At 35.1% G+C, this 26,429-nt stretch overlaps 1 protein-coding gene across 13 annotated transcripts in view; it reads right to left on the reverse strand.

Moving 5' to 3' along the window:
• The window catches only part of LOC101899622 (supervillin), a 668,298-nt gene that overhangs the window by 75,262 nt on the left and 566,607 nt on the right, over positions 1-26,429 (reverse strand). For all 13 annotated transcript variants that reach the window (XM_059131927.1, XM_011292396.3, XM_011292394.3 and 10 more), the window contains one exon: positions 843-1,167. In XM_059131927.1, coding sequence (XP_058987910.1) covers positions 843-1,167 — 325 coding nt within the window. The remainder of the gene's footprint in view (positions 1-842; positions 1,168-26,429) is intronic.

Genomic DNA, 26,429 nt, shown 5'->3' on the forward strand with positions numbered 1-26,429 from the left:
CTTCCTTGAGAAGTGCTTATATGACCTTCTAGAGAAGTGCTTATATGCTCTTTCATGAAAATTGCATGTATGATCTCCTATGAGAGGAGCATATAGACACTTCTATGAGAAGGGCATTTTTGCTTTTCTATGAGAAGGGATATGTATATGCTCTTCTATGAGAAGTTAAAATGATAAGCTCTTCTCTGAGAATTGCATATGTACTTCTTATGAGAAGAGCATATGTTATGATCTTCTATGAGAAGTGCATATGTACACTTCTATCATAGACAAATAAAGGTATAGACTAAAATGTTTTAAAATTGTCCCTTCCGGCAGATGTCACTATTTTTGATCTTGGGCCAGTCATGTCACTCAGGGGTAGTGAAGTCACTCGACTTCGAAAACAATTTATTCATTTTTCTGCTATTTAAGTTCTAAATTTTTATATTTCATGACATATTTGGATAATGTAAAGGTAAACAAAGGCGATGTTTCGTTTTTCATTGATAAATAAGAATCATAAAAATTGAGTGAGTCTACTGAACCTCTCTCACAGCATGACCGACATCTATTGAAGCACTTTTTTCAGAGATAACAGATGAGACAACTTTTTAGTCTATACCTAATTTGTCTATGCTTCTATTAGAAGTGCACTTGTACTCTTCTAAGAGAAGTGTATACAAGCTCTTCTATGAGAAGTGCACTTCTATGTTAAGTGCATATGTACTCCTTATGAGAAGGCCACATATGCTCTTCTGTGAGAAGACCACATATGATCTTCTATGTGATCTTCTATGCAAATGCTCTATGCTCATAAATATTCAAAAAAATTTAAATTTTTTGCTCCGCCTTTAACTTACTTGTGTTGAACTACGCCTAAGACCACCTTGTAAAAATGGTGGCAATGCCGTGGGTTGTCTAAATTGTTCCTCTGGAAGGTCTTGCGATGCTGATGCTGATGATGATGGTTGTGGTTGTTGTTTCGGGAATTGAGACAATGAAGGCAGCTGTGGGGGCAATGATGAATTTAAAGAATCAGGTTTTGTTGCATCACCAGTCGAACCGACATGTCGTAGTTTGATAGCACCAGTCAATGGAGGCAACTGAGGGCCAATGCCAATGGCAACACCACCCGGCGGAGGAACAACAATCGATGAATGACTTTTACTTTTGGGAAGGAAATTTCTGGAAAAAAGAAAAAGAAAAACGGAAAAACGAAAATTATTAAAGGGAAATTTCGGAAAAGTTTTTTTTTAAAGTAAAAGTATGCAGATTTGAATGTGTAAAAGTGTTTTAAGTAGGCCTCTCGTTTGTTTGTCCAATTAATTTGTTTAAGGCATTTTCCCATGCATTTCCATCGTTTTGTGTTGGAAATGCTGATGGTTTGTTGATGCGGTGCATCATGCTCATCATAAGCGGGCGGATTGTGATGGTGAGCGTGCGTGATGTTTGTCAGTTTTGTAGCTATTATTATTTTTTGTACTTTAACGTTAAGTCGTGACCGTACGGTTTGCAGTACCACGAGAGTTTTTTCCACTTTCTTTATCGTTTGCAATGGGGGCTTGATACCCTACACTGTTGTTGGCTGTGCGTACTTTTTATACCCTTAGTTATATGGCTAGAGAAGGTATAAATCATTCGTAGACCAAAAAGTGCCTCATCGAAATAACGGTTTCAGACCCTAGGTCTCTTTGGACAAAAACCGTTTCAGGGCATTTGGAGTTGATCTAGCGATGTCTGTCCGTCCGTCCGCCTGACTGGTTGGTGCGCACGATAACTCTCGAATGGAGTTTCCGATTTGATCCAAACTTGACACATCGAAATATTATTGTCAAACTTTGATCGAGTTCGGAGATGGACAATATCGGTCCAGTCCTTCTGGTACCTACCCCACAAAGTAGCAACATTTTCAAAGAAAATTATTTACTTCAATGAAAGAGAAGGGATAATCCGATTTTACTTCAACTTTGCAAATCCTAATTTTTGCATCAGTGATTTGTCAGGTGCGAAAATGGAAAATATCGGTCCACTCCATCAAGTACCTCCCCCACAAACGTTCCACATTTTGAATAATTATAACTCTTATAAAATGTCCGATTGTCTTCAAATTACACACATCACAATATTTTTATTAGCCCATCGTGTGGTGTGAAGATGGAATATTTTGGTCCACTGCTTCTGGTACCTCCCCCACAAATGTCTAAATTTTGAATATTCCTGGAGCTCAGAACACACGAAATTAACATCCGATTCCATTCAGACTTGGCACATCTCAATGCTTCCGTCAACCCAAGATATGTAATAAAGATGGTAGATATCGGATCATTCCTTCTGGTACCTCCCTACAAAGGGTCAAAGTTTTAAATAACCAAAACGAATATAAAATCCGAAATAATCAACCGGTTCTCTTCATAATTGACACGTCACTATATTTTTATTAACCCAATGTCTAGTGAAAATATGGGAATATATCAAATCACTCCTTCTGGCACCTCCCCCACAAAGGGTCAACATTTCGAATATCTATGAAGCTCATAATACACGAAATTAACATCCGATTTAATTCAGACTTGGTACATCTCAATACTTCCATCAACCCAAGATCTATTATATAGAAGGTAGAGATCGGAACATTCCTTCTGGTACCTCCCCCACAAAGGGTCAAAGTTTTGAATAACCAAAGCGATCATTAAATCGAAATTAAGCATCTGGTTCGCTTCGTATTACACACGTCCCATTATTTCCACTAACTCCTCAAGGTCTGGTGCGAAGATGGGATATATCCGTCTACTCCTTTTGGTACCTCTCCCCACAAGGGGTCAACATTTTGAATATCCATGGAGCTCATAAAACGCGAAATTAATATCCGATTTCATTTAGACTTGGTACAACTCAATAATTCCATCAACATAGGACTGGGTAAAAAGATGGTAGATTTCGGACCATTTCTTCTGGCACCTCTCCCACAAAGGGTCAAAATTGTGGATAGAAATAACACTCATAAAAACCGAAATAATCACCCGATTATCCTAAACTTTCCCACATCTTAGTATTTCTATTAACACTGGCACTGGTGTGAAGATGTTAGATATCATCCCATTATTTCTGGTACCTCTCCCACAATGGGTCTAAATTTTGAATATTTATGACTCTCATAAAATGCAAAATACGCATTTGATTCTCCTCAAATTTCGCGTATTCCAATATTTTGACTAACGCAAGATCTGGTGTGAAGATTATATTTATCGGCCTACCCCTTCTGGTACATCTCCAAAAAAAAGAGTCACAATTTCCAATACTTATATCTTTCATAACTTGAAAAACAAATCGGCCGTTCTTTTTATACCCTCCACCATAGTATGAAGGGTATATTAAGTATGTCATTCCGTTTGTAACACCTCGAAGTATACATTTTAGACCCCACAAAGTATACATATTCTTGATCAGCATAAAATTCTATGTCGATTTAGCGAATCCTGATCAGCATAAAATTCTATGTCGATTTAGCGATGTCCATCCGTCTGTCCGTCTGTGGAAATCACTCTAGCTTCCGAACGAAATGAAGTAGGTTGATAAAATTTTACTCAAATAAATACGTATGTCTGCAGAACTTTTGACATTGAAAATGGACCATGTAGGTCCACGTTTTGGTATAGCCCCCATATATGGTACCTCCCCATTTTCGGTATTTTGGCGATTTAGGCGACATTATTTACCGGAAATATTTTAAATTTGGTATTTGAAGTTCGCAATGAATACTACAGCGTAAGACAAAAAATGTTCTGTGCAGGTCCACGTCTTCGTATAGCCCGTGTATAAAGGTACCTCCCGATATTCCATATTTTGATGATTTTAGCGACATTGTTCACCGGAAATGTTCCAAATTTGGTATTTGAAGTTCGTAGTGGATACTACAGCATATGACAGGAGATTGTCTGTGCAGGTCCACGTCTTCGTATAGCCCTAAATATATCAGTACCTCCCGATATTCGGCATTTTGATGATTTTAGCAACATTATTCACCGGAATTGTCTCAAATTTGGTATTTGAAGTTCGTAGTGGATACTACAGCCTATGCCAGAAAATTGTCTGTGCAGGTCCACGTTTTGGTATATCCCCCATATAATGGAACCTCTCTATATTCGGTATTTTAATGATTTTAGGTACATTATCCACCGAGTTATTTTAAGTTTCGCATTTGAATATTGAGCTTTACTCTAGTTTAGTAAAAACTCTTCATTTTTCCAGTGATGTATATATTTATTCCGATTCCGGGAAACTATTTTTTTTTCTTGGGGGACAGACTCGGACCCTAGATTTTTGACCCGAATGGTTAATTGGAATTACAAAAATTTTAAATTTAGAAAACTTTGGTTCGCGTTAGTCGGTGTGGAACATACCCAGAGGATAAAATCTCAATCCCGGATGAAGACCGGTTACTTACAAAAAGTGGCAAATTTTAGAAAACTTTGTTTCGGATTAGCCGGTGTGGGACATACCTAGAGGAGAAAATCTCAAATTGGTTGATCCCCATAATGGTATTTTCAAAAGCTTTACCTTTATTGTCTACATCGGGTAAGTCCAGCCCTGGGGTCCCGGGTCCGTCCTCCAAGAAAAAAAAAATAGTTTCCCGGAATCAGGGTAAAAATACCTACCTCTGGAAGAATTCGAAAAAAATCGAAGAGTTTTTACTAAACTAGAGTTGTTCCGAATATTGTAATGGCTTATGACAAAAGATGTCTATGCAGGTCCACATCGTCGTATAGACCCTAATATAACGGCTACATTCGGTATTTTTAAGATTTTAAAAGAATTTTTTACGGTTTTTACTTTTTTTGAAAATTGCCAAATTTTTTCCAAATGGTATTCAAAGTTCGGCCCTACCGAACTCACAGCTTTTTTACTTGTTTTGCACTTACTTTATTTTTCAAATTCCGTTTTTACCCATTAATTGGAATTCAATTATATTCAGTATATTTCCAATAATATTTTAACTTTTTTTTTGTTTTTATTCTCAAACTATCATAAAATCTGTCACCAATTCAAATACATTAACACATACTCTCCGTTCGATTACGATCTATAATTACTTGTCAGGCAATGCAAGGTGTTTTCAAAGCCATAGATATGACATAAAAAACGAGTATGACCACTTTATGCGATTTTTTTTTAAATTTTTAATTAGCCCACTCAACATTTAAATCATTGAAATGTTGTTTGAACACAGCATCAGACATTAACTAGACTGGGTTGGTTAGGTGGTGGTGGCAATGTGAACGATAGAGTCGTTTACAAGAATTTATATTTTAAAACACTTTTTATTGGCAATGCAATTAACAATAAATAATTGTCATTTTATAAACAGCAATATTTTATGGCTGGCATTAAATTAGAAAATTATTTTTTAAATGAAATGAATTTTATATTTATTTTTTAACACAACCGCTCAATGAGAACAGCACCGAAGAACTAACAAAAAACATTCCATTCTAGGATTTCTGCTCAACCTTTGGCAAACAAACAGCAGCAACAACAACAACACACGCGAACGCACTCAAACACCTCTATTAAAGGTTCGGTTCGGTCATCACCTGTTTCGCTTGGTCAAGAATTGTAAGCCGCTGTAAAACAACAACAACAACAACAACAACAACTACATCAACGCGTACAACAAAAGGTATCCTGTAAATCTGAGACAAAAAATGTGTGCACTTTCATTAGCACTACCTAACAACTGCTGCTACCCACCTGAGGAGGTGCCGAAAGGGGGAAAACCGAAAAAAGCCAACAAATACATCGTTTAGCCAATATTTTTATGGGTAGCGTAGATTGTTGTTGGAATTGTTTACCCATTAATGTGTACCACGCGAAATAATAACGCATCCGCCAAAAAAGACAGGTATATGGCGGACACAGGTCACTGCTAACAAAAAATACAACAAAGAAATGTTGACAATAACAACCCTAAAATAGGGATATTGTAAATATCTATTTTTGGGCATATTATCTATGTTTATGGAATAATCTGTTAATCCTTTCGTGGTAATCTCCCACACATAAAAATTCAAATCGGGTTTTGAAAATTTCTAATAGCAAATTTTAAAGGCACTCATACCAAAAGAAATTATAGGGTAAGTGCGCCTAAGTTCGGCATGTCCCTGTAGTTGGCAGTTTTGAAATTTAAACTTAAATAACTAAGAATAGAATTGACCAAATCATGAAATAATTGCAAAAAAACGTCAACAGTGTTCTCTGCTCTCTTTCTGTAACAAAACAATGAGCTCCGATCATTTATTACGAGAGAATAACGGTTTTCGTCAGTGAGTGCCTTCCAACGCGTGCGATAGTGCTTGTTGGTAAAGAAAAAAAATAGTGGTGGCGTCAACTTAATAATCGATTTAAGTAAATTAAATTTAATACTTTTGGAATCAAAAATATTTTATGATAGTAAATAACAGTCTAAAGATCATTTTATAACTTAAAAACATGCAAATCAAGAATTTTTTTTTTATATTATTTAATGCCGTTATTAGGAACAGAAAAAAAGATATTTGCCAGTAGTCGGCAGGGGGTGCCGTTAACAAGAAAAATATCATTTTTGACCAATTTCACCAACACTTGAGAAAATTATTAAAAAATATTCCAAAAACTACTCAAATCAAAAAAAAAAAAAAAATTTTTTTGAGTCGGCAGTTGCTTTTATTTGTGCTTTTTGACCAAATTTTCTAAATTAATTTGGGTTTTTAAATCAGTTAGTTGACGTTTTAGATGGCGGTGGCATTTTTGAAAAAATCTTGGCTATCTAAAGAAAAAATATCAATTCACAGATTCCAAATATAAGAAAGGTACTTTTTTCTTTTTTATTTAATCTCATTTTTATTTTAATTGAAAATCCATACGTAACCATACTATTTGATTTAGAATGATAATTAAATACAACACTTTAAAAACAAAATTAATTTCAAATTCTGTATTAATTAGTAACATAGCATTGTTTTTTTACTATTTGAAATATAAAAAAATATTACAAAATAATATTTTTTTACTGAAATACCATATACCGACTACTGGCAAATAGACATGCCGAGCATTGGAAAATGGTGCCGACTACTGGTACTATTTTAGTAAAATCGTGAATTTTGTTAATTTAATAAAAACAAATTCAATTTTTGTTTATTACTTCGAAAACTAAACAAAATTTTGAATCTGAACAACTTTATTTTTCTGCAATTGAAAGATTTCACTCAGAATGTTAAAACATTGAAAAATCGAAAATCCTAAAAGTGCCGACTACTGGTACACTTACCCTACATCCTAAACGCATCGGTTGTATGATTTAACTATGAATACGTTAAAGCGAATAGTTCTGTCACTTTGTGGCGATAGTAGACGCAATCGAGGGACATAAACCTCTTAACTATCATCCGGTGATCCCGCAAATGTATTTGACTACTTATTTATGTATAGCCTTTTAGAGACGTACCAAAACTAACTTTCCAAGAGATCTAATATTAGTATACTGCAACTAACTTCAGATTGCTGTCATTTCTAAGCCACTCGTCCGACAGCTGTTAAAATTATTCCAGTGACAGCTCATTATATTGTTTACAAGCGTACAAAAGCATTATGTTGAGAATTTTCCAGAAAAATAGTTATTCGTGATGGAATTCAAGCGTGATAGTGTGGTTTCTTTATATTTGGTTAGTGGCTATCGATAGAGCAATCCAGCATTTAAATGTGAATAAATCTTTTGTTCCATCGCATCCATCGCTCGTTACCGTGATACTGGTAGCGTAGCCCGACGTCAAGGAAGTCGAAGGAAGAAAACAGCAACATCAGCAGAAATGGTTCGAAAAGTAAAGAAGCGACTTGATCGAAACCCGCGTTACAGTGACCGAAAAATGGCTCGTGAACTGAACATATCGCAATATTCCATTCGGAAAATATTGAAAAATGAGCTCGAGGTAATGTCATTAAAATTCCAAGAACTTACACCGCAACAGAAAGAAAATAGACTCAAAAGAGCTAAAGAGTTGCTTCGCTTAGCCGAAAGTGGTGAACTGCCGACTTTGGTTTTCTCCGATGAGTAAACATTCGTTGTCCAGCAGTTTGTAAACAAACAAAATGATCGTGTTTACTTGCCAAAGAGGTAAGCTGCAAATGTGCACCTTCGGTTGACCACCACAACTCAAGCGCCGGCCATTGTGACAGTGTGGGCCGCCATAACAGCCGATGGTCGCTCTGCGCTCGTATTAATCGACCTTGGCATCAGAATAAATGTCGAATATTATCGCGAAAATATTTTGGAGGGTGTATTAAGGTCTTGGGCACCCAAACATTTTTACCGCAGGACCCAGCACCATCGCACTCAGTACGTGCCACCCAAGAATGGTTACAAAATGAGGTTCCTCGCTTAATTTCCAGCGCACAATGGTCACCAAAATCTCCGTATACCAATCCGTTGGACTATTGTGTCTGGAGTATTTTGGAAAGCAAGGTTGGCACAAAAAAAATACTAAAGTGTCGATCACTTCAAGCAAGCAAAATACCGCAGAGCAACATTAGGGCAGTGTGTGACGATTGCATTGGCCGATTGAAGGCCATAATTCGTACCAAAGGTGAACAATTCGAACAAATCTAAACTTATTCTAAAAGTTGATGCTATTTCCGACATTTTTTGCTTTCATTTAATAAAATTAAAAAAAAAATGTAAAAATAATGGCGTTTTACTTTGTTGCAGTGTTTTTATCTCACCCTGTACAATACGGGGCAATATCTTCAATGTTCGCTACTGTCTTATGTGTGATATGAAGAGCGATTTTTTAGCTATTATCCATTTGGCAACACTGGTTTAAACAGTTAACGCACGTTTCGTGTTTTGTTTCACTGTCAAACATGTTTCTTTTCGGGTCATGGTCTGGGAGGTGGGAAATTCTAGGTGGAGGTGATAGTATATCAAAATCACAATAGGATTTTCGGTTCCCAGGGCAAACTTTTTAGGGCCCATTAGCCATACACAAAGGGCCTCGAGTATTTTGCTTTATACTTCACAAAACTTAAGATAGAGCTTTAAAATTTGATATAGGCCTTTGGGTTACATGTAGAATCATTTATACAAAATATGGGTCATGCTGGTCCACGTGGCTAGATGTACGATATACACCATTTGATACGGCCCAAAACGTAACCCTAGGTCCCTTTCAACCAAATCTGTCGCAGGACATTTGGAGTCGATCTAGCGATGTCCGTCCGTCCCTCCGCTTGTCTGTCTCGTGCGCTCGATAACTCTCGAAGGGAGTGTCCGATGTGATCCAAACTTGGTATATCGTAATATTATTGTGAAACTAAGATTAAGTTCAGAGATGGGAAATATCGGTCCACTCCTTCTGGTACTTCCCCCACAAAATGTCAAAATTTTCAAAGAAAATAATTTACTGCACAGAAAGAGAAAGGATAATCCGATTTTGCTCCAACTTTGAAAATCATAATACTTACATCAGTGCTAGGTCAGGTGCGAAAATGGATAATATCGATCCACTCCATCAAGTACCTCCCTCGAAAAGGGTAAAAATTTTGAATAATTATAACTCTTATAAAATGTTATGTAAGAGTCCGATTGTCTTCAAATTATACGCATCACAATATTTTAATTAGCCCAATGTCTGCTGTGAAGAGGGAATATATCGGTCCACTTCTTCTGGTACCTCTCCCACAAAGCGTCAAAATTTTGAATAAACACAACTATCATAAAATCCGAAATAAGCATCCGGTTCTCTTTAAATTACACACATCACAATATTTGGGTTGATAACCAAGATCTGCTGTGAAGATGGTATATATAGGTCTACTCCTTCTTGTTCCTCCCCCACAAAGGATCAATAAATAACCAAGAAGTTCATAAAACGCGAAATTAACATCCGATTCCATTCAGACTTGGCAAATCTGAATATCTCCATCAACACAAGATCTGTAGAGATCGGACCATTTCTTTTGGTACCTCCCCCACAATGGGTCGAATTTTTGAACCTCAATGAAGCTCAAAGAAAGCGAGCTTCATGCTCTCTTTAAATTTCATACACCCAAATATGTTTGCTAACCCAGGATCTGTTATGAAGATGATATATATCTGCGAAGTTTTTGCTAGTCACAATTTTCAATATTAAATTAAATATTTTCATGATTTTTTTACAAAGGATGCATATATACCGTTGTTCCAATATTTTTAATTTATAGGGGTAACTTGTAATTTATTTTCAACAAAACAAACAAAAAACTCGATGGATGTTTTGGTTTGATGTTTGTCTAACGTTCGCATATATAAATCTATAATTAAATCACATGGACATTTTCTATCCGACCAAACGCTGACTGCAATTCATTAAACCACCAATTAACAACTTTTCACAAAATTAATCCATTTAGCGTTGGCCGGCGGAGTCTATAATTTGGTAATTTTCATTTTCAGTTGGAAAACCAGTCAGCTGTGAAAAACTAGTTGCATTGCAGCAAGGTGAGATAATAGAAGTTAGCTTAATGGACAGGTTTGACTGCGACGGTATGTGTGTGTTGGCGGTGCACTTGTCGATAAAGACTTAATAATAATTCACATTATTTATGTTAGAAGGTAATGTATATTTCATAATAATTTTTGATATTTTAATTATTATACCTCAACCATATGGCATTCGTTACGGCCAAAACGTGCCTTATCGAAATACCGGTTTGAGGCCCTAGGTCCTTTGTACCAAATCCGCCTCAGGAAATTTGGAGTCGATCTAGTGATGTCCATCCGTCCGTCTGTCTGGCTGCCTGGTGCGCTAAACTTGGTACAACGTAATATTATTATCAAACTTAGATTGAGTTCGGAGATGGGAAATATCTGTCCACTCCTTCTGTCAATATCTTCAATATTTTCCAAAAAATATTTCACTGCACAAAAAGAGATAGGATAATCCGATTTTGCTCCAACTTTGCAAATCCTAATATTAGCATCAGTGCTAGGTCACAAAGAGTCAAAATTTTAAATAATTATAACTTTTATAAAATGTGAAGTAAGAGTCTGATTGTCTTCAAATTACACACATCACAATATCTTTATTAACCCAAGGCCTGGTGTGAAGATGGAATATCTATTGGTTCACTCCTTCTGGTACCTCCCACACAAAGGGTCAAAATTTTTAATAACCAAAACGATCACAAAACGGGAAATTAACATCCGATTCCATTCAGACTTGACACATCTAAATATTTATATAAACACCAAATCTGTCATAAAGATGGTAGAGATCGGACCTTCTGGTACCTCCCCGCAAAGGGACAAATTTTGAATAACCAAAACGATCATAAAATCCGAAATAAGCATCCGGTTCTCTTCATATTTCACACATCCCATTATTTCTACTAACACAAGATATGCTGTGAAGATGGGATACATCGGCTCACTCCTGCTGGTACCTCCACCACAAAGGGTCAACATTTTAAGTATTTTGAGTACTGTTAAAATTATTCCAGTGACATCTCATTATATTGCTTACAAGCGTACAAAAGCATTTTGTAAAAAAGTGACTTGATCGAAACCCGCGTCGCAGTGGCCGAAAAATGGCTCGTGAGCTGAACATATCGCAATATTCCATTCGGCAAATATTGAAAAATGAGCTCGGGATAAAAACATTAAAATTCCGAAAAGTGCAAGAACTTACACCGCAACAAAAAGAAAATAGACTCAAAAGAGCTAAAGAGTTGGTTCGCTTGGCCGAAAGTGGTGAACTGCCGAATTTGGCTTTCTCCGATGAGAAAATATTCGTTGTTCAGCAGTTTGTTAACAAACAAAATGGTCGTGTTTACTTGCCATAGAGGTCAGCTGAAAATGTGCACCTTCGGTTGGCCACCAGACCTCAAGCGCCGGCCATGGTGATGCTGTGGGCTGTCATAACAGCCAATGGTCGCTCTCCGCTCGTATTAATCCCACGGTCGACCATCGGCTGTTATGTCATAATATGCCGAATATTAACTCGAAAATATTCTGAAGGGTGTATTAAAGCCTTGGGAACGCAAACATTTTAGCCGCAGACCTTGGACATTCCAACCCAAGAATGGCTACAAAATGAGGTTCCTCGCTTCATTTCCAGCGCACAATGGCCACCAAAATCTCCGGATACCAATCCATTGAACTATTGTGTCTGGAGTATTTTGGAAAGCAAGGTTGGCACTAAAAAAATACCAAAGTGTCGATCACCTCAAGCAAGCGCTTCGCCGGGAATGGCCCAAAATACCGCAGAGCAACATTCGGGCAGCGTGTGACGGTTCCATTGGTCGTTTGAAGGCCATAATTAGTGCCAAAGGTGACCAATTCGAACAAATCTAAACTTATTACAAAATTTGATGCTATTTCCGACATTTTTTACTTTCATTCAATAAAATTAAAAAATGTAAAAAATATGGCGTTTGACTTTGTTGCAGTTTTTTTTATCTCACCCTATACCCTCTCTAGCCTACGGGTATAAAAATCGAACCTTGGTTAAGGGTATACATACATCTGTCTGTAAAACCGACTGATACTTTTTACCTTCATATACTTATAATATATAATAAATCAATCATGTATGTAAGTTTTATTAATTTTACATGGCGCACCCATGGCAATTACCTTCTAAGGAGACACCCCTTAATATTTCTAGGGAAGTCAATTAAAAATTATTATGGGCAAATTTTCCTCAGTTATAAAAAATGAATAAATGTTGGATTTTTATATAATTTTTTAATTACAATTTCATGGAAACTCATATTCATCAAACTTCTGTTTAGGACCAGGAATTCTTGCCACAATCACGCCAAGCATACCAACAAAAAAAGCCCTCCCTGAAACAAATCAAATAGAAAAATCACGATTAAGTCAAGTCAATTTTGTGAGCAAACAAAGGTATGTAGTTTTCTTCGTTGGAAAGGGAGTGGCATCGTAATGCAATTACTTGGATGAAAGTTAAACTTTGACCTGAAACACAACACAAAAAAACACCCAACAAGAAATGTAAGTGTGTGTGTGAGTTGAAATTCCTTCGATCCTGTAAAAAGTTTGCCATTTCTTTTCGTTTTGCTCTGAGACTTTTCCCTTACATGCCGCCCTTTTGTTATGAAATTGAAAGCAAATTGATTTCAATCACAAATTAAAAGCTACTTCGTTTTAATTTGTGCAAAATAATCACCATCACCGTCATCATCATCCACATCCACATCGACTGGGAAAGCTTTGCCGGTGTGGCAGACAAGGCATGCCATACAAAATCATCGTTTAGATGCCATGCTGCCGCTCGTTCCGTTGCGCCACAAAATGTGTGAAATGTTCATCCAGTTGTGGCAACAAAAATAGGCGGTTCCGTTGTCAATAATTCAATGGACACAAACAACAAAGATTCCGTACATAAGCGTGGAAAAGCTCGTTTTCACACATTTTGCGATGTTTGCACCGCCATTGTGTGGCTGTTAATTGTTGGGTGGCGAACAGTGGAGTGTTAGAAAACTGAAATTTTAACAAGGATAAATAAATTTTGAGATATTTTTACAACATCTGAAATTCTTTTAAAATTTGAACAATTTGACTCATTACATGGTAATGTCAACAAGCCATTTTTTGCATTACCAATGAGAGGAAAATATAACATTTGTTATTCCGTTTGCATAAAGTATATATATTCATGATCAGCATAAGATTCTAAGTCGATTCAACGATATCCGCTAGTCTGTCTGGCTATCTGTTGAAATCAAGATACCGCCCATCTTCACAGCAGATTTTGTGTTAGTAGAAATAATGGGATGTGTTAAATATGAAGAGAACGGGGTGCTTATTTCGGATTTTTGATTTTGGTTTCTTTGAGCGTTTTGTTTTTCAAAATCTTGAACCCTATGGGGGAGGTACCAGAAGAAATAGTACGATCTCTACCATCTTTATAACAGATGTATCAAGCCTGAATGGATACTCAGAAGTAGTGGACCGATATATCCCATCTTACACCGCACCTTGGACTAATAAAATATTGTGATGTGTGTAATTGGAAAAGCTTATTTCGTATTTTATGATAGTTTTGGTTATTGAAAAAGTTGACCCTTTGTTGGGGAGGTACCAGAAGAAATAGTAATTTTGCGTGTTATGAGCTTCATGGGTACTTAAAATTTTGACCCTTTGTGAGGAAGGTACCAAAAGGAGTGGACCGGTATATTCCATCTTCACAGCAGATTTTGTGTTGTTAGAAATAATTGGATGTGTTAGATATGAAGAGAACTGGGTGCTTGTTTCGGATTTTATGATCGGATTCGGATTTTATGATCAAAATTATGGTCCTTCGTGGGAGAGGTACTAGAAAGGTATGGCAGGAATGGCCCAATCTTTACCATCTTTGTAACAGATCCTGTGTTAATAGAAATATTGAGATGTGCCAAGTCTGAAGGGAATCAGATGTATATTACACGTTTTATGAGCTTCATGGATACTCAAAATGTATACCCTTTAGGAGGTCGTACCAGAAGAAGTGGACCGATATATTCCATCTTCACTCCAGATCTTGGGTTAATTAAAATATTGTGATGTGTGTAATTCGAAGACAATCGGACTTTTACATCACATTTTATAAGAGTTATAATTATTCAAAATTTTGACCCTTTTTGAGGGAGGTACTTGATGGAGTGGACCAATATTGTCCAGTTTCGCACCTGACCGAGCACTGATGCAAACATTAGGATTTGCAAAATTAGAGCAAAATTAGAAAATCCTTTGTGTTTTTGTGCCGAAAAATATTTGTTTTGAAAATTCCGACCTTTGGTGGGGAGGTACTAGAGGGAGTGGACCGATGTTGCTCATCTCCGAACTCGATCAAAGTTTGATAATAATAATACGATATACCAAGTTAGGATCAAATTGGTTGCTCCCTTCGAGAGTTATCGTGCGCACCAGCCAGACAGACAGACGGACGGACGGACATCGCTAGATCGACTCCAAATATCCTGAAACGGATTTGGGTCAAAGAGATGTAGGGTCTAAAACAGTTATTTCGATGAGACAAGTTTTGGCCATATGATATATACACACACTCTAGCCATATGGCTGAGGGTATAATGAGATATCTCGGTTCACCTTTTGGTATAGCCCTCATATAACGGTCCCACCCGATATACGGTATTTTGGTGATTTTTTGCCACATTTTTCCACATAGAGGTAGCGATATTCGGCATCTGGTTGGTTTTAGCTGCATTTTTTTCATGGATTCGTCTGAGAATTGTTCTTTGGAATATGTAATGGGTTTCAGCTCCGGTGGCAGAACGTTGTATATAAAGGTCCACGTTTTTATATAGTCCCCATGTAACGGTACCTCTCGATATTCGGTAGTTTGATGATTTTATTTCCGATCGACTCTAAATGTCCTGAAACGGATTTGGTTCAAAGAGACTCAGGGTCGAAACCCGTTATTTCGATGAAGCACGTTTTGAACGTATAAAATTGTATATACCCTTTCTATCCATATGACTGAGGGTATAGTGAGATATATCGGTCCACGTTTTGGCATAGCCCTCATATAACGGTCCCACCTGATATCCGGTATTTTGATGATTTTTGCGAAATTTTTACGCGGATTTGTCTGAAATTTGATATTAGGAGTTGAAGTTAGAATTTGTACTAATTTATGTTCATAGAGGTCAATGTTTTCATATAGCCCCCATGTAACGATACCTTCCGATATTTGGTTGGTCTTAGCCGCATTTTTTCATGGATTTTTCTTTGAATTGTTCTTTGGAACTCGTAATGGGTTTGAACTCCGTTGGCCGAACATTGTATATAAAGGTTCACGTTTTCGTATAGCCCCCATGTAACGGTACCTCTCGATATTCGGTATTTTGATGACTTTAGCCACATTTTTCCACGGAATTGTTCCAAATTTGATATTAAGAGTTTGTAACGGGTTCTAGCTCCGATTGCAGAAAATTGTATCTTAAGGTTTTCGTTTTCGTATAGCCCCCATTTAAAGCTTCCCGATATTCGGTATTTTCATGTTTAACAAGAGTTTTTCATGGATTTGTCCAAAAATTGGTATTTATTGGTATTTTGTGAAGGGTTCTACCTGCGGTCCACGTTTTCATATAACGCATATTCAACGGTATCTTAAGGTATTCGGTATTTAAAGGGTTTGTAGTTTCCTAATGAGTTCTACAACCTAGTTACAATTGCCCACGGAATTGTTTCATATTTGGTATTTAAGGCTCGCAATAGATGAAAATCTTTGTAGTAAATTTGTCTATAACGGGAATCTACGTTTTAGTATGGTCCCTATGAAACGGCTCCACCCATTTTATTGATTTTTCAAAATTTTAACTGCATTCTCCAATCGATTTCACTGGTATTTGTAGTTTAAAGTGGAAAACGTTTCAATCCATATACCAACGTTCGGGTCGAATGTAATTCTTTTTTTTTAATTTTTTCGAATTATGGAATACATTTTTTTCTTGACCCACTGTCTTTACATGTCATGGCCATTCACTCATTCATGAAGTGCATACACAATGTGTGATGAATGAATGCATTGTTGTTAGATGTGTTGAGTTGAGTTCACATAGTGATGACAGCCAACATTGACTGAGTGACTGACTTACGGCTTGGCTGACTAACTGACTGGTGCCAAAGTCACTGTTTGCCACCGTTGATTCTAACACTGGTAATGATGATGACGATGTCGATTACAACAAAAACTAGTGTCTATGTGCATCTCTGGACACACCTTCTCACTTGGCGAATTTCATGCCAACAACGAAGCTATAAACATTTTGCACATAACGAAAATGAAAAGAAAACAACAACAAGAAAAACTAAATTGATCATTCACTTGAGAATTTCATGAGGAAAAATTCCACTACATTTCATAGAAACGATAATCGTGGAATGATGGGAGTAGTAAATTTTCTTTTGATTAGATTTTAATGGAGTTTTGTTTTGCAATTCTTGGGTGACTCAAAAGAACATTTGTTGTTGGTATTATTTTGAAAAATTTTAATGTTATGTCGGATAATTATTATATTCAGTTGAAATATCTTAAAAAATATTCAAGATAATGTCCCTATTAAGTATACCCTTCAGTGGATATTTGACCTTTGAATAGCCATTTCCAGCAAAGACTTTGAAACTGTATGAGACGAATAATCAATTGACAGGAAATGTAAGCAAACTACTCCCTGTATTACTAGTAGATTGAAAATAGTGGGTTATTCCTTAAAAATGACAAGCAAAACAAATTAAAACTTCATTTACCACGTTGTAATAATTCAAAAGTTGCATCTTTATACCAAATTTCATCTTAATACCAAATTTTTTGTTGATAAAAATATAGAGATGTACGGAACTTTAAGATAACCGGACCCTCAAAATTTTGACCCTTTGTGGGGGAGGTACTTCATGGAGTGGGCCGATATTGTCCATTTTCGCACAAAGTTTGAACAAACGTGGAAGATCCATTCTTGTTCATTTAGGTAATTTATTTTTTATGAAAATGTTGACCTTCTGTGGGTGAGGTAGCAGAAGAGGGGGCCGATATTGTTCATAATAATATGAAGATGTACCAAGTTTGGATCAAATCGCATACAGTCAGACAGACATAGATCAACTCCAAATGTTCTAAAATGGATTTGGTTCAAAGAGGCCCAGGGTGTAAAACCGTTATTTCGATGAGCAACGTTTTGGCCGTATCAAATGATGTATACCCTATGTAGGTAGGGTAAGTGTACCAGTAGTCGGCACTTTTAGGATTTTCGCGTTTTTAATCGCTCACAATTCTGAATGGAAATTTTCAATTATTACAAAGTTAATTTATTCAAATTCGAAATTTTGTATTGTTTTTGCAATAATAAATAAGGTTTTAATAACTTTTTATTAAATTTCATAAATTTGTAGTTTTATTAAAACAATGCTTTTTTGCCAGTAGTCGGCACCACTTGTCAATTGTCGGTATGGCATGTTCCAACAGTCGGCATACCAATTTTTTTGTAAGCATAATTAATAATAATAATAAATTAATTCATTAAATTATAATATTTTTTATGTGTTTGTTTTCTCTTTTTTAGTTAAACTGACTTTTTGTTTAGTTAAACTGACGACGTCTTTATTGTACTTTTCTTAAGAATATGGATTGCTGAGGACCTTCACAGACAAAAATTTATTTTTTTTAGAATAAATCATCTTTTCTTAGCGAAATTGTACACAAAGATAGCTGACAATATGTTTGAAGTAAACAAAATACATTTAGTTATAATTGTTTCATTTATTTGGGCTTAAAAATAAAAAGTGCCGACTACTGGGACATGCCGAACTTAGGCACACTTACCCTATATGTTATTTTTTTCTACTTCTTTGTCGACTTTTAAACACCGAAAATAGCTACTTATTTCAGGAGTCATAATTGTAAAGATAATGGATTGTTATGCTAATTTGTAAGTAGTTACGTTTACACCAAGGGACAAAATTACACTTTTTGCGATAATTATAGGAAAAACACTGAATCTAAATGGACCGGCCAATTTTCCCAATATTCCCAATTTTCTGTTTAAGAATTCTTGGAATCCTTGCATTTTAGTATATAGTTCCTTCGATAAGATTACTGAAAAAAATAATAATAATAAAAATCAAGCGAGTCATCAATGAGCCTTTTCAAAATATGGTTAAAAATCCCTTTAAGCGGGATCGTTGCTGGTCAAAAATTATCTGGCAAATATAAGCAATTAAAAAAGGTTAAGTTCGGCCAGGCCTAACTTTGAATATCCTCCACCATTTGGAATGAATTTGGCAATTAAAAAAAAAAATAATTGGATGGAAATTCTGTTAAAATCTTAAAAATACCGAATGTATCCTTTATATTGGGATCTAAACGACGACGTGGACCTGCATAGGCAACTTCTGTCATAAGCCATTAGAATATTCAAATGCAAAACATGAAAAAAATCCGGTGAATAATGTCGCTAAAATCATCAAAATACGGAATATCGGGAAGTACCATTATATGGGGGCTATACCAAAACGTGGACCTACACTGACGATTTTCTGTCATAGGCTGTAGTATCCATTTTGAACTTCAAATACCAATTTTGAAACATTTCTAGAGAACAATGTCACTTAAATCACCAAAGTACCGAATATCGGGGGGTACCGTTGTATTAGGGTTATATGAAGATATCGACCTGCACAGACAAATTTCTGTCTTAAGGCTGTAGTATACATTACGAACTTCAAATACCAAATTTGAAACAATTTCGATGAATAATATCGCTAAAACCATCAAAGTACCGAATATCGGGAGGCACCGTTATAAGGGGGCTATACGAAGACGTGCACCTACATGGCCCATTTTCAATACCAAAAGTCCTGCAGACATAATATACATTTGCGTAAAATTTTATCAATCTACTTCAATTCGTTCGGAAGCTAGAGCGATTTCCACAGACGGACGGACATCGCTAAATCGACATCGAATTTTATGCTAATTAAGAATACACAGGGTGAGATAAAAAAACTGCAACAAAGACAAACGACATAATTTTTACATCTTTCCTAAAATTTTATTGAATAAAAGTGATAAATTTCGGAAATAGCATCAAATTTCAGAATAAGTTTAGATTTGTTCGAATTGGTAACCTTTGGCACGAGTTATGGCCTTCAAACTGCCAATGAAACCGTCACACGCTGCCCGTATGTTGCTCTGCGGTATTTTGGTCCATTCCCGGCGAAGCGCTTGCTTGAGGTCATCGACACTTTGGTATTTTTTTGTACCAACCTTGGACACAATAGTCCTTGGACACAATAGTCCGGAGATTTTGGTGATCATTGCTGAGTGCGGTGACGCTGAGTCCTGTTGGAATTTCCAAGGTCTGCGGACAAAATGTTTGTGTGACCAAGGCTTTAATACACCCTCCGGGATATTTTCGGGATAATATTCGGCATTTATTCTGATTTCACGGTCGATTAATACGAGCGGAGATCGACCATTGGCTGTTATGGCGGACCACGCCAACACCATGGCCGGCGCTTGTGTTCTGGTGGCCAACCGAGGGTGCACATTTTCAGCTGACCTCTTTGGCAAGTAAACACGATCATTTTGTTTGTTTACAAACTGCTGGACAACGAATGTTTTCTCATCGGCAGTTCACCACTTTCGGCCAAGTGAAGCAACTCTTTAGCTCTTTTGGGTCTATTCTTTTCTGTTGCGGTGTAAGTTTTTGCACTTTTTGAAATTTCAATGGCTTTACCCCGAGATCATTTTTCAATATTTGCCAAATGAAATATTGCGATATGTTCAGCGAAGCGTGGCCACTGCGACGAGCGTTTCGATCAAGTCGATTCTTTTACTTTTCGAACCATTTCTGCTGATGTTGCTTCCTTGACGTCGGGCTACGCTATCAGTATCACGGTAACGAGCGATGGTACGAGACACAAAAGATTTATTCACGTTTAAATGCTGGAGTGATCTAACGATAGCCACTTGAGGTTTTCCAGCCAACTATAAAGAAAGCACACTATCACGCTTGAATTCCATCACGAATAACTTTTTTTCTGGAAAATATTCACCAAAATGCTTTTGCACGATTGTAAACAATACAATGAACTGTCACTGGAATAATTTTAACAGCTGTCGGATGAGTGGCTTAGAAATGACAACAGGTTTGAACGAAATCGCCTAGGGTCTAAACCATTATTCCAAATTGCTGAGGGTATAAAAAGGGCCTTGGACTTTGACTACAATAAGGCAAGTATCAATCTTGTTACTGACAATCCAGACGCCCATTGGCAAATGAGGTTGGTGCAGATGAAGTGATATGTCATTGCCTAGAGCATATCCCTATCATGTGGGACAAAATGCAGTGAATTGAAACCGAAGGAACAGGTATTTGCAAATGAATTCGTACCTACAAACATATGAAGGTACATGCATTTGACGACAAACTTAATACTAACATTATTTTTTATTTTTTGTTAAACTAAAATAAATGTTAATGCAAATTCAACTGCGACTGCGTGACATGTTTTGTTAAAACACCAGGCAACCACTTTGTCAGAGTATGCCACGCGGAATGCAGTTCTATGCCTAGCAAAATATTCATGCTTTGTTCGAAGTCAAGCCACAGACCGACAGACAGACAGACAGATAGACCAAACTTGGTTTCAAACATTCACTCACTCCGTCGTGACATATGCAAATCAAGCCAATTCATTTTTCTTGTTCTTTGCTTTGGTTTTTCATATTTGTTTGTCTAAGCTTTTTTGCTTTGTGACAGCTAAACGCCAACTGCCACAAGGTAACGGCGGGGGAGGAGGGGTTGGAGAAATACATACGCAGCAATTCATTCAAAACTAGATAAAAAAAATGTGGTAGCTAACTTTTTTGTTCAGTTTTTTTGGAATGAAAATAGAAAATGAAAATGTGGGTCAAACAAATGCATGGCAAGTTAGTGAAGTAAAGGGCCGATAGAATGCATGAGTTTTGTAGTTGTTGTTGTTGTTGCTGGGTTTTTTGTTATTACAAGTGTTTATGAATTTATGTTGCTTGTTGTATTACTAACAGATATTTATGACCTATTTAAATGAAATTAGATTGGGAATGTGTTTACATTATTGAATGACATGTAATAGAAATTAAAGAAGATATAAGGAAATAAGAAAAAAAAATTATAATCCTGGACTTTCAATAAACTTGAGAGCTATAATCGTGTCTTTTTATAAGTGTTACATGAATGAATATCAGATTTATAATCGCGGAATTTGGGAAATATTTAATGGCGGAATTTAAGATTTACGATCGCTGACTTCAAAAAACGTTTTTTTAAAATATCAAACCATGGATCCTTTTAAGAATATTTTTAACTGCATCAGATTTATGCTCGGGCATATTTAAAAATAGATCCACAACAATAATTTTCGGGATATAAAAGAGCACATGACTATGGCTTTTTCTAAATATAGTTTCTCAGAGAGTATCTGATTTTTTTTTAAAGATTTTAAAGGAACATCAGAGCTGTTATCAAAGTCAGAGCCCCGATTTTATTCATCGTCGCACAACGAAATCTTTTTTCTAATTTTAAATCAAAAGATCAACTCATTCCGGCCAACATTGCGAAAAAGCATAACCTTCGTTGGTTCTGATTTTTTCAAACCTCACACAGCCCCATAAAAGGATAAATAGGTGTTCTTGCCTATGGTGTCTCTACTCTCAAACGACCGAAATCTTAAAAATATTGTGGTTCCCAAATTATTCAATCTGTGTTGGTCTATATTTCAAATACTAACATTTTTTTATCAGATGTAGGTCATATTTTTTTGAAATGAAAAATATTATCCACAAAAGGTCAACATCTTTAAAACGACAGCCTGTTAATTTAACTTGGGTTTTTCAAGAAATATTTTCAGGGAACTTTTTTTTTTTGAAAAAAAAATGTGACTCAAAACACTAGCAAAAATAGTAAATTGTTTTTGGAACATTCGTACAATGACTTTCTTACCAAATATCGGGGACATTTAAGAAAATGTCTTTAAAGGAATTTAGATTTTTTTAATATTAGTTTCAAGGACCTTTTCACAAAAATCATGTATGGCTTAACGACCCCGAGTCGTACAATTTTTGTAAAACACTTTTCAAAAAATTTCTTACAAAGTATCGTGGATTAAAAAAATCAAGGTCCTCCTAACCAAAAATCGTGTATTTTAAGAAAAGAATTCGAGGAACTTCTGACCGAAAATCATTAACTTTTTAAATTATTTTTTAACAAGAATTTAATTTTTGAAATAATTTTTTAAGATGTTTTTTTGAAAAAACTTTAGGATTTTCTTACTGTAAATCATAGATTTTATTAGAAAAACTAAAGGTATTTCGGACTGCAAATCGTGGATTTGTTAAGTATTTTTTACAAAAAGTTTTGGATTTTTAAAAAATTCTGGATTTTTAGAAAATTCTTGATTCTAATCAGGTTTTTGATTTTTTCAAGAATTTTTAAGGAACTTCTGACTAGAAATCTTGCACTTTTGTCAAATAGTTTTTAAGACTTTCTATCTAAAAATCGTGGATTTTTTGGAAATATTTTTATGTCTTTCTGACCAAAAAGTCGTGAATTTTTAAAAAACTTTTTCAAAAATACACTGATAAAAAATTTTGGATTTTCAAAAACATTTTTATTTCTCCCTTAGATATATGGATTTTCAACGTACTTTTCAAGGGATTTATGTTAATACAAAACGTTAATTAAAAACAAATACGTTGGAATTTTCTAGAAATATAAATCGTGTTTTTACTTATTTTTACAAAATATTTCTGAAAAAAAAAATTTATTTTTAAAAGGGGATTCTGACAGGAAGTAGTTGCTTTTTTAAGAATTCAATGAAAAACTTTCTGATTAAGCTAAGTTTTCAATATTTTCGTGTATAAAAAACAAGGTTTCTGAAAAAAACTGGAGGTACTAGTAAAAATCATGAATTTTTACACCCTACACCACATTGCGGTCAGGGTATTATGTCTTTGTGCATTTGTTTGTAACATAGAGAAGGAATCGACATAAACCCATACTTCGTTTTTATGATCTGCATGTAATCACATTTTGAGTCGATTTATGCATATCCGTCCGTCTGTCCATGTATTTTTGTTAACAAAATACAGATTACACTTATTATCCGATCAAGATGAAATTCTACAAAAATCATTTGTTTGGCCCAATGACGAACCCTATTGAAATTGAAGATAATCGGTCAAAATTTAGATATAGTTCCATATATATCTTCAGCCGGTATCGGGTTAAATGTGCACCAAATGGTCAATATTAGTCCAAATGAGCTGAGTTTTGGCACATCCGACCGAATTTAGTCTAGAAGCAAGTACTTCAAATTTGGTGAAAATCGATTTAGATATGGCTATAGCCCTCATTTATATGTTTCATCCGATTTGCTGTTTAAGTACCTCACATTCGTAATATACACTCTACAATAATAATATTTGGTACCAAATAGCAGTTACAAAAAATACCTGTGTCAAATTTTATCGAGTTCGGCTCAGATTTGGATATAGCTCCCATATATCTTTACCCAATTTGAAGTTTTTTGCGCACCATATGACTAATATCAGCCCAAATAGATTGAATTTTAGCAATTCCGACGGAATTCAGCCTAAAAGCAAGTGCTTCAAATTTTGGTGAAATTCGGTAAATCGGTATATCGGAATAGTTCAAATATATATGTTTCATCCGATGTTGTATATATATATATATATATATATATATATATATATATATATATATATATATATATATATATATATATATATATATATAGAATTTGTTTAAGGGACCTTCTGACCAAAAATAGTAGTCAAGAATCCAAGATTTTTAAGAGTTGCTAACAAAGAATCATGAACTTTTAGAAATTTACTTTACAAAATTTTGCAGAAAAGTGAATATTTCAATTTTCCCATTAAAAAATATAATTTTAAAAAATATTTCTTAAATATTTTATATATACATATTTTTTTTTTTTTTTTTTTTTTTTTGACTTAAAAAAATAAACTGGACTGTTGTTTGCGTTATTACAACTCATTATTTTAATAAGGACATGTCGAAATTAGAAGTTATTTCATGGTCATTAAAAGTCGATGGATAATGGCTTTTAGTTGCCGAATTCTATAAAAAAATTCTTATTGAATCGACTTTTTTGTCGGCAAAAAATAACTATTACTTTCCGACATGTCCTTCTTAACATAACTTGTTGTTAACCCTATTTGTATGGATAGTTTTGCTGGGAATAAAAATCGGCTCTAGCTGTTCAGATTAGCATATTAGCTGTAAGAAACATCAATGTGATTGAAATCACAATGCGAAGAATAAATTTTTAACAAATTTAAACAAATGTTGAAATTATTTTTGTTTGATTTTGAGAATCTGGAATGACTCATCCCTTGGTTTACAACTCAAATATATATATATATATATATATATATATATATATATATATATATATATATATATATATATATATATATATATATATATATATATATATATATATATATATATATATATATATATATATATATATATATATATATATACATATATTTATATATAGAATTTGTTTAAGGGACCTTCTGACCAAAAACTTTAAAAAATATTTCTTAAATATTTTATATAGACATATTTTTTTTTTTTGGACTTACAACTCAAACTATTTAAAACAATCAAACCAAAAAAAATATTCCCACGAAATTATGCGAAGTTTTCAATTTCACAGAGATGACAAATTTAAATATTCCCATTTTTTTTTTTTTTTTTGCAATTGACTTCAGTTTTTTCCATTTTATTTTAAATTGTTCACCCAAAAGTGTAATTATTTGCTGAATAATTATTTGCAACGTCAAAACATAAAAATAGTTAAAAATAATGCCACAAACTACCACGATCAAGGTAACCACCACCACCACTGCCAAGAAAAGTTGTAGGTCATGCTGATAATTCGCTTCAAGCCCCGCACATAATAGCACTCAGCTATTAACATCCGCTAACCAACAACAACAAAAAACACATACAACCAACAACCACTGCAATTACCAGTAGCGACGACATCATGTCAAGTTTAAAGATATTCACTTTCAATGTTGTAGTTGTTGTTATTTTTGTTGTTAGTGCGTTCAATCGAAAACACCAAAATACCCACCACAACTCACTACTCACTCAATCAGCGTTTCAATTGATGGTAGGTGGGCTGGCTGGCTAAATAGCTCGGCTCATCATCGTTAGCTAGCAGCAGTAGCTCATCATTCAAATTCAACAGCAAAACAAATATTCACAAATCGTCGTTGTTGTTGTTGTTAATTATTTGCATAGCTATTTGCAGTGCATATTTTTTCCACTCAATTGCATGCGATCGCCAAACAGACGGACGGATGGATGGATGGTTGGATCGACATGTCAGAGAATGAATGCATTTTTCCCATTCGCAAAGGCGAATAATTTAGAATTTAACTCGCAACGTCAACACTTTTTTGTATTCGATGACATTGCAAATTGACGGGCAGAGTTTGCTGAAATGTTCCATCGACAGCGATTTGAATTTCTTCTAAAATTACATAATTATTATTTTTTGTTTATTTGTTTATTGGTTTTTTTTGTTCGTTCTACCACAAACAAACACATGTTGCAAATCAACCACAAACTTGATAAGAATTTGACAGTGATGGGTATCAATGGCAATTATCAATATCACAATTTTTTGATTGTTATTGATATCGCCACGAAGTCGCTTGTGAAAAACTGTGGAAAAACTATGTGACAAAAACATTTAGGAAATTACATTGTATAGACGACATGCACATACAATTAATATTAAAACAAAAATAAAATATAGTCAAACCTATATAAAGGCCTTAACAAAGCTAGGCCTAGAACCCAAAACT

This window comes from Musca domestica, unplaced genomic scaffold (genome assembly GCF_030504385.1).
Source record: "Musca domestica strain aabys unplaced genomic scaffold, Musca_domestica.polishedcontigs.V.1.1 90, whole genome shotgun sequence".
Lineage (NCBI taxonomy): Eukaryota > Metazoa > Arthropoda > Insecta > Diptera > Muscidae > Musca > Musca domestica.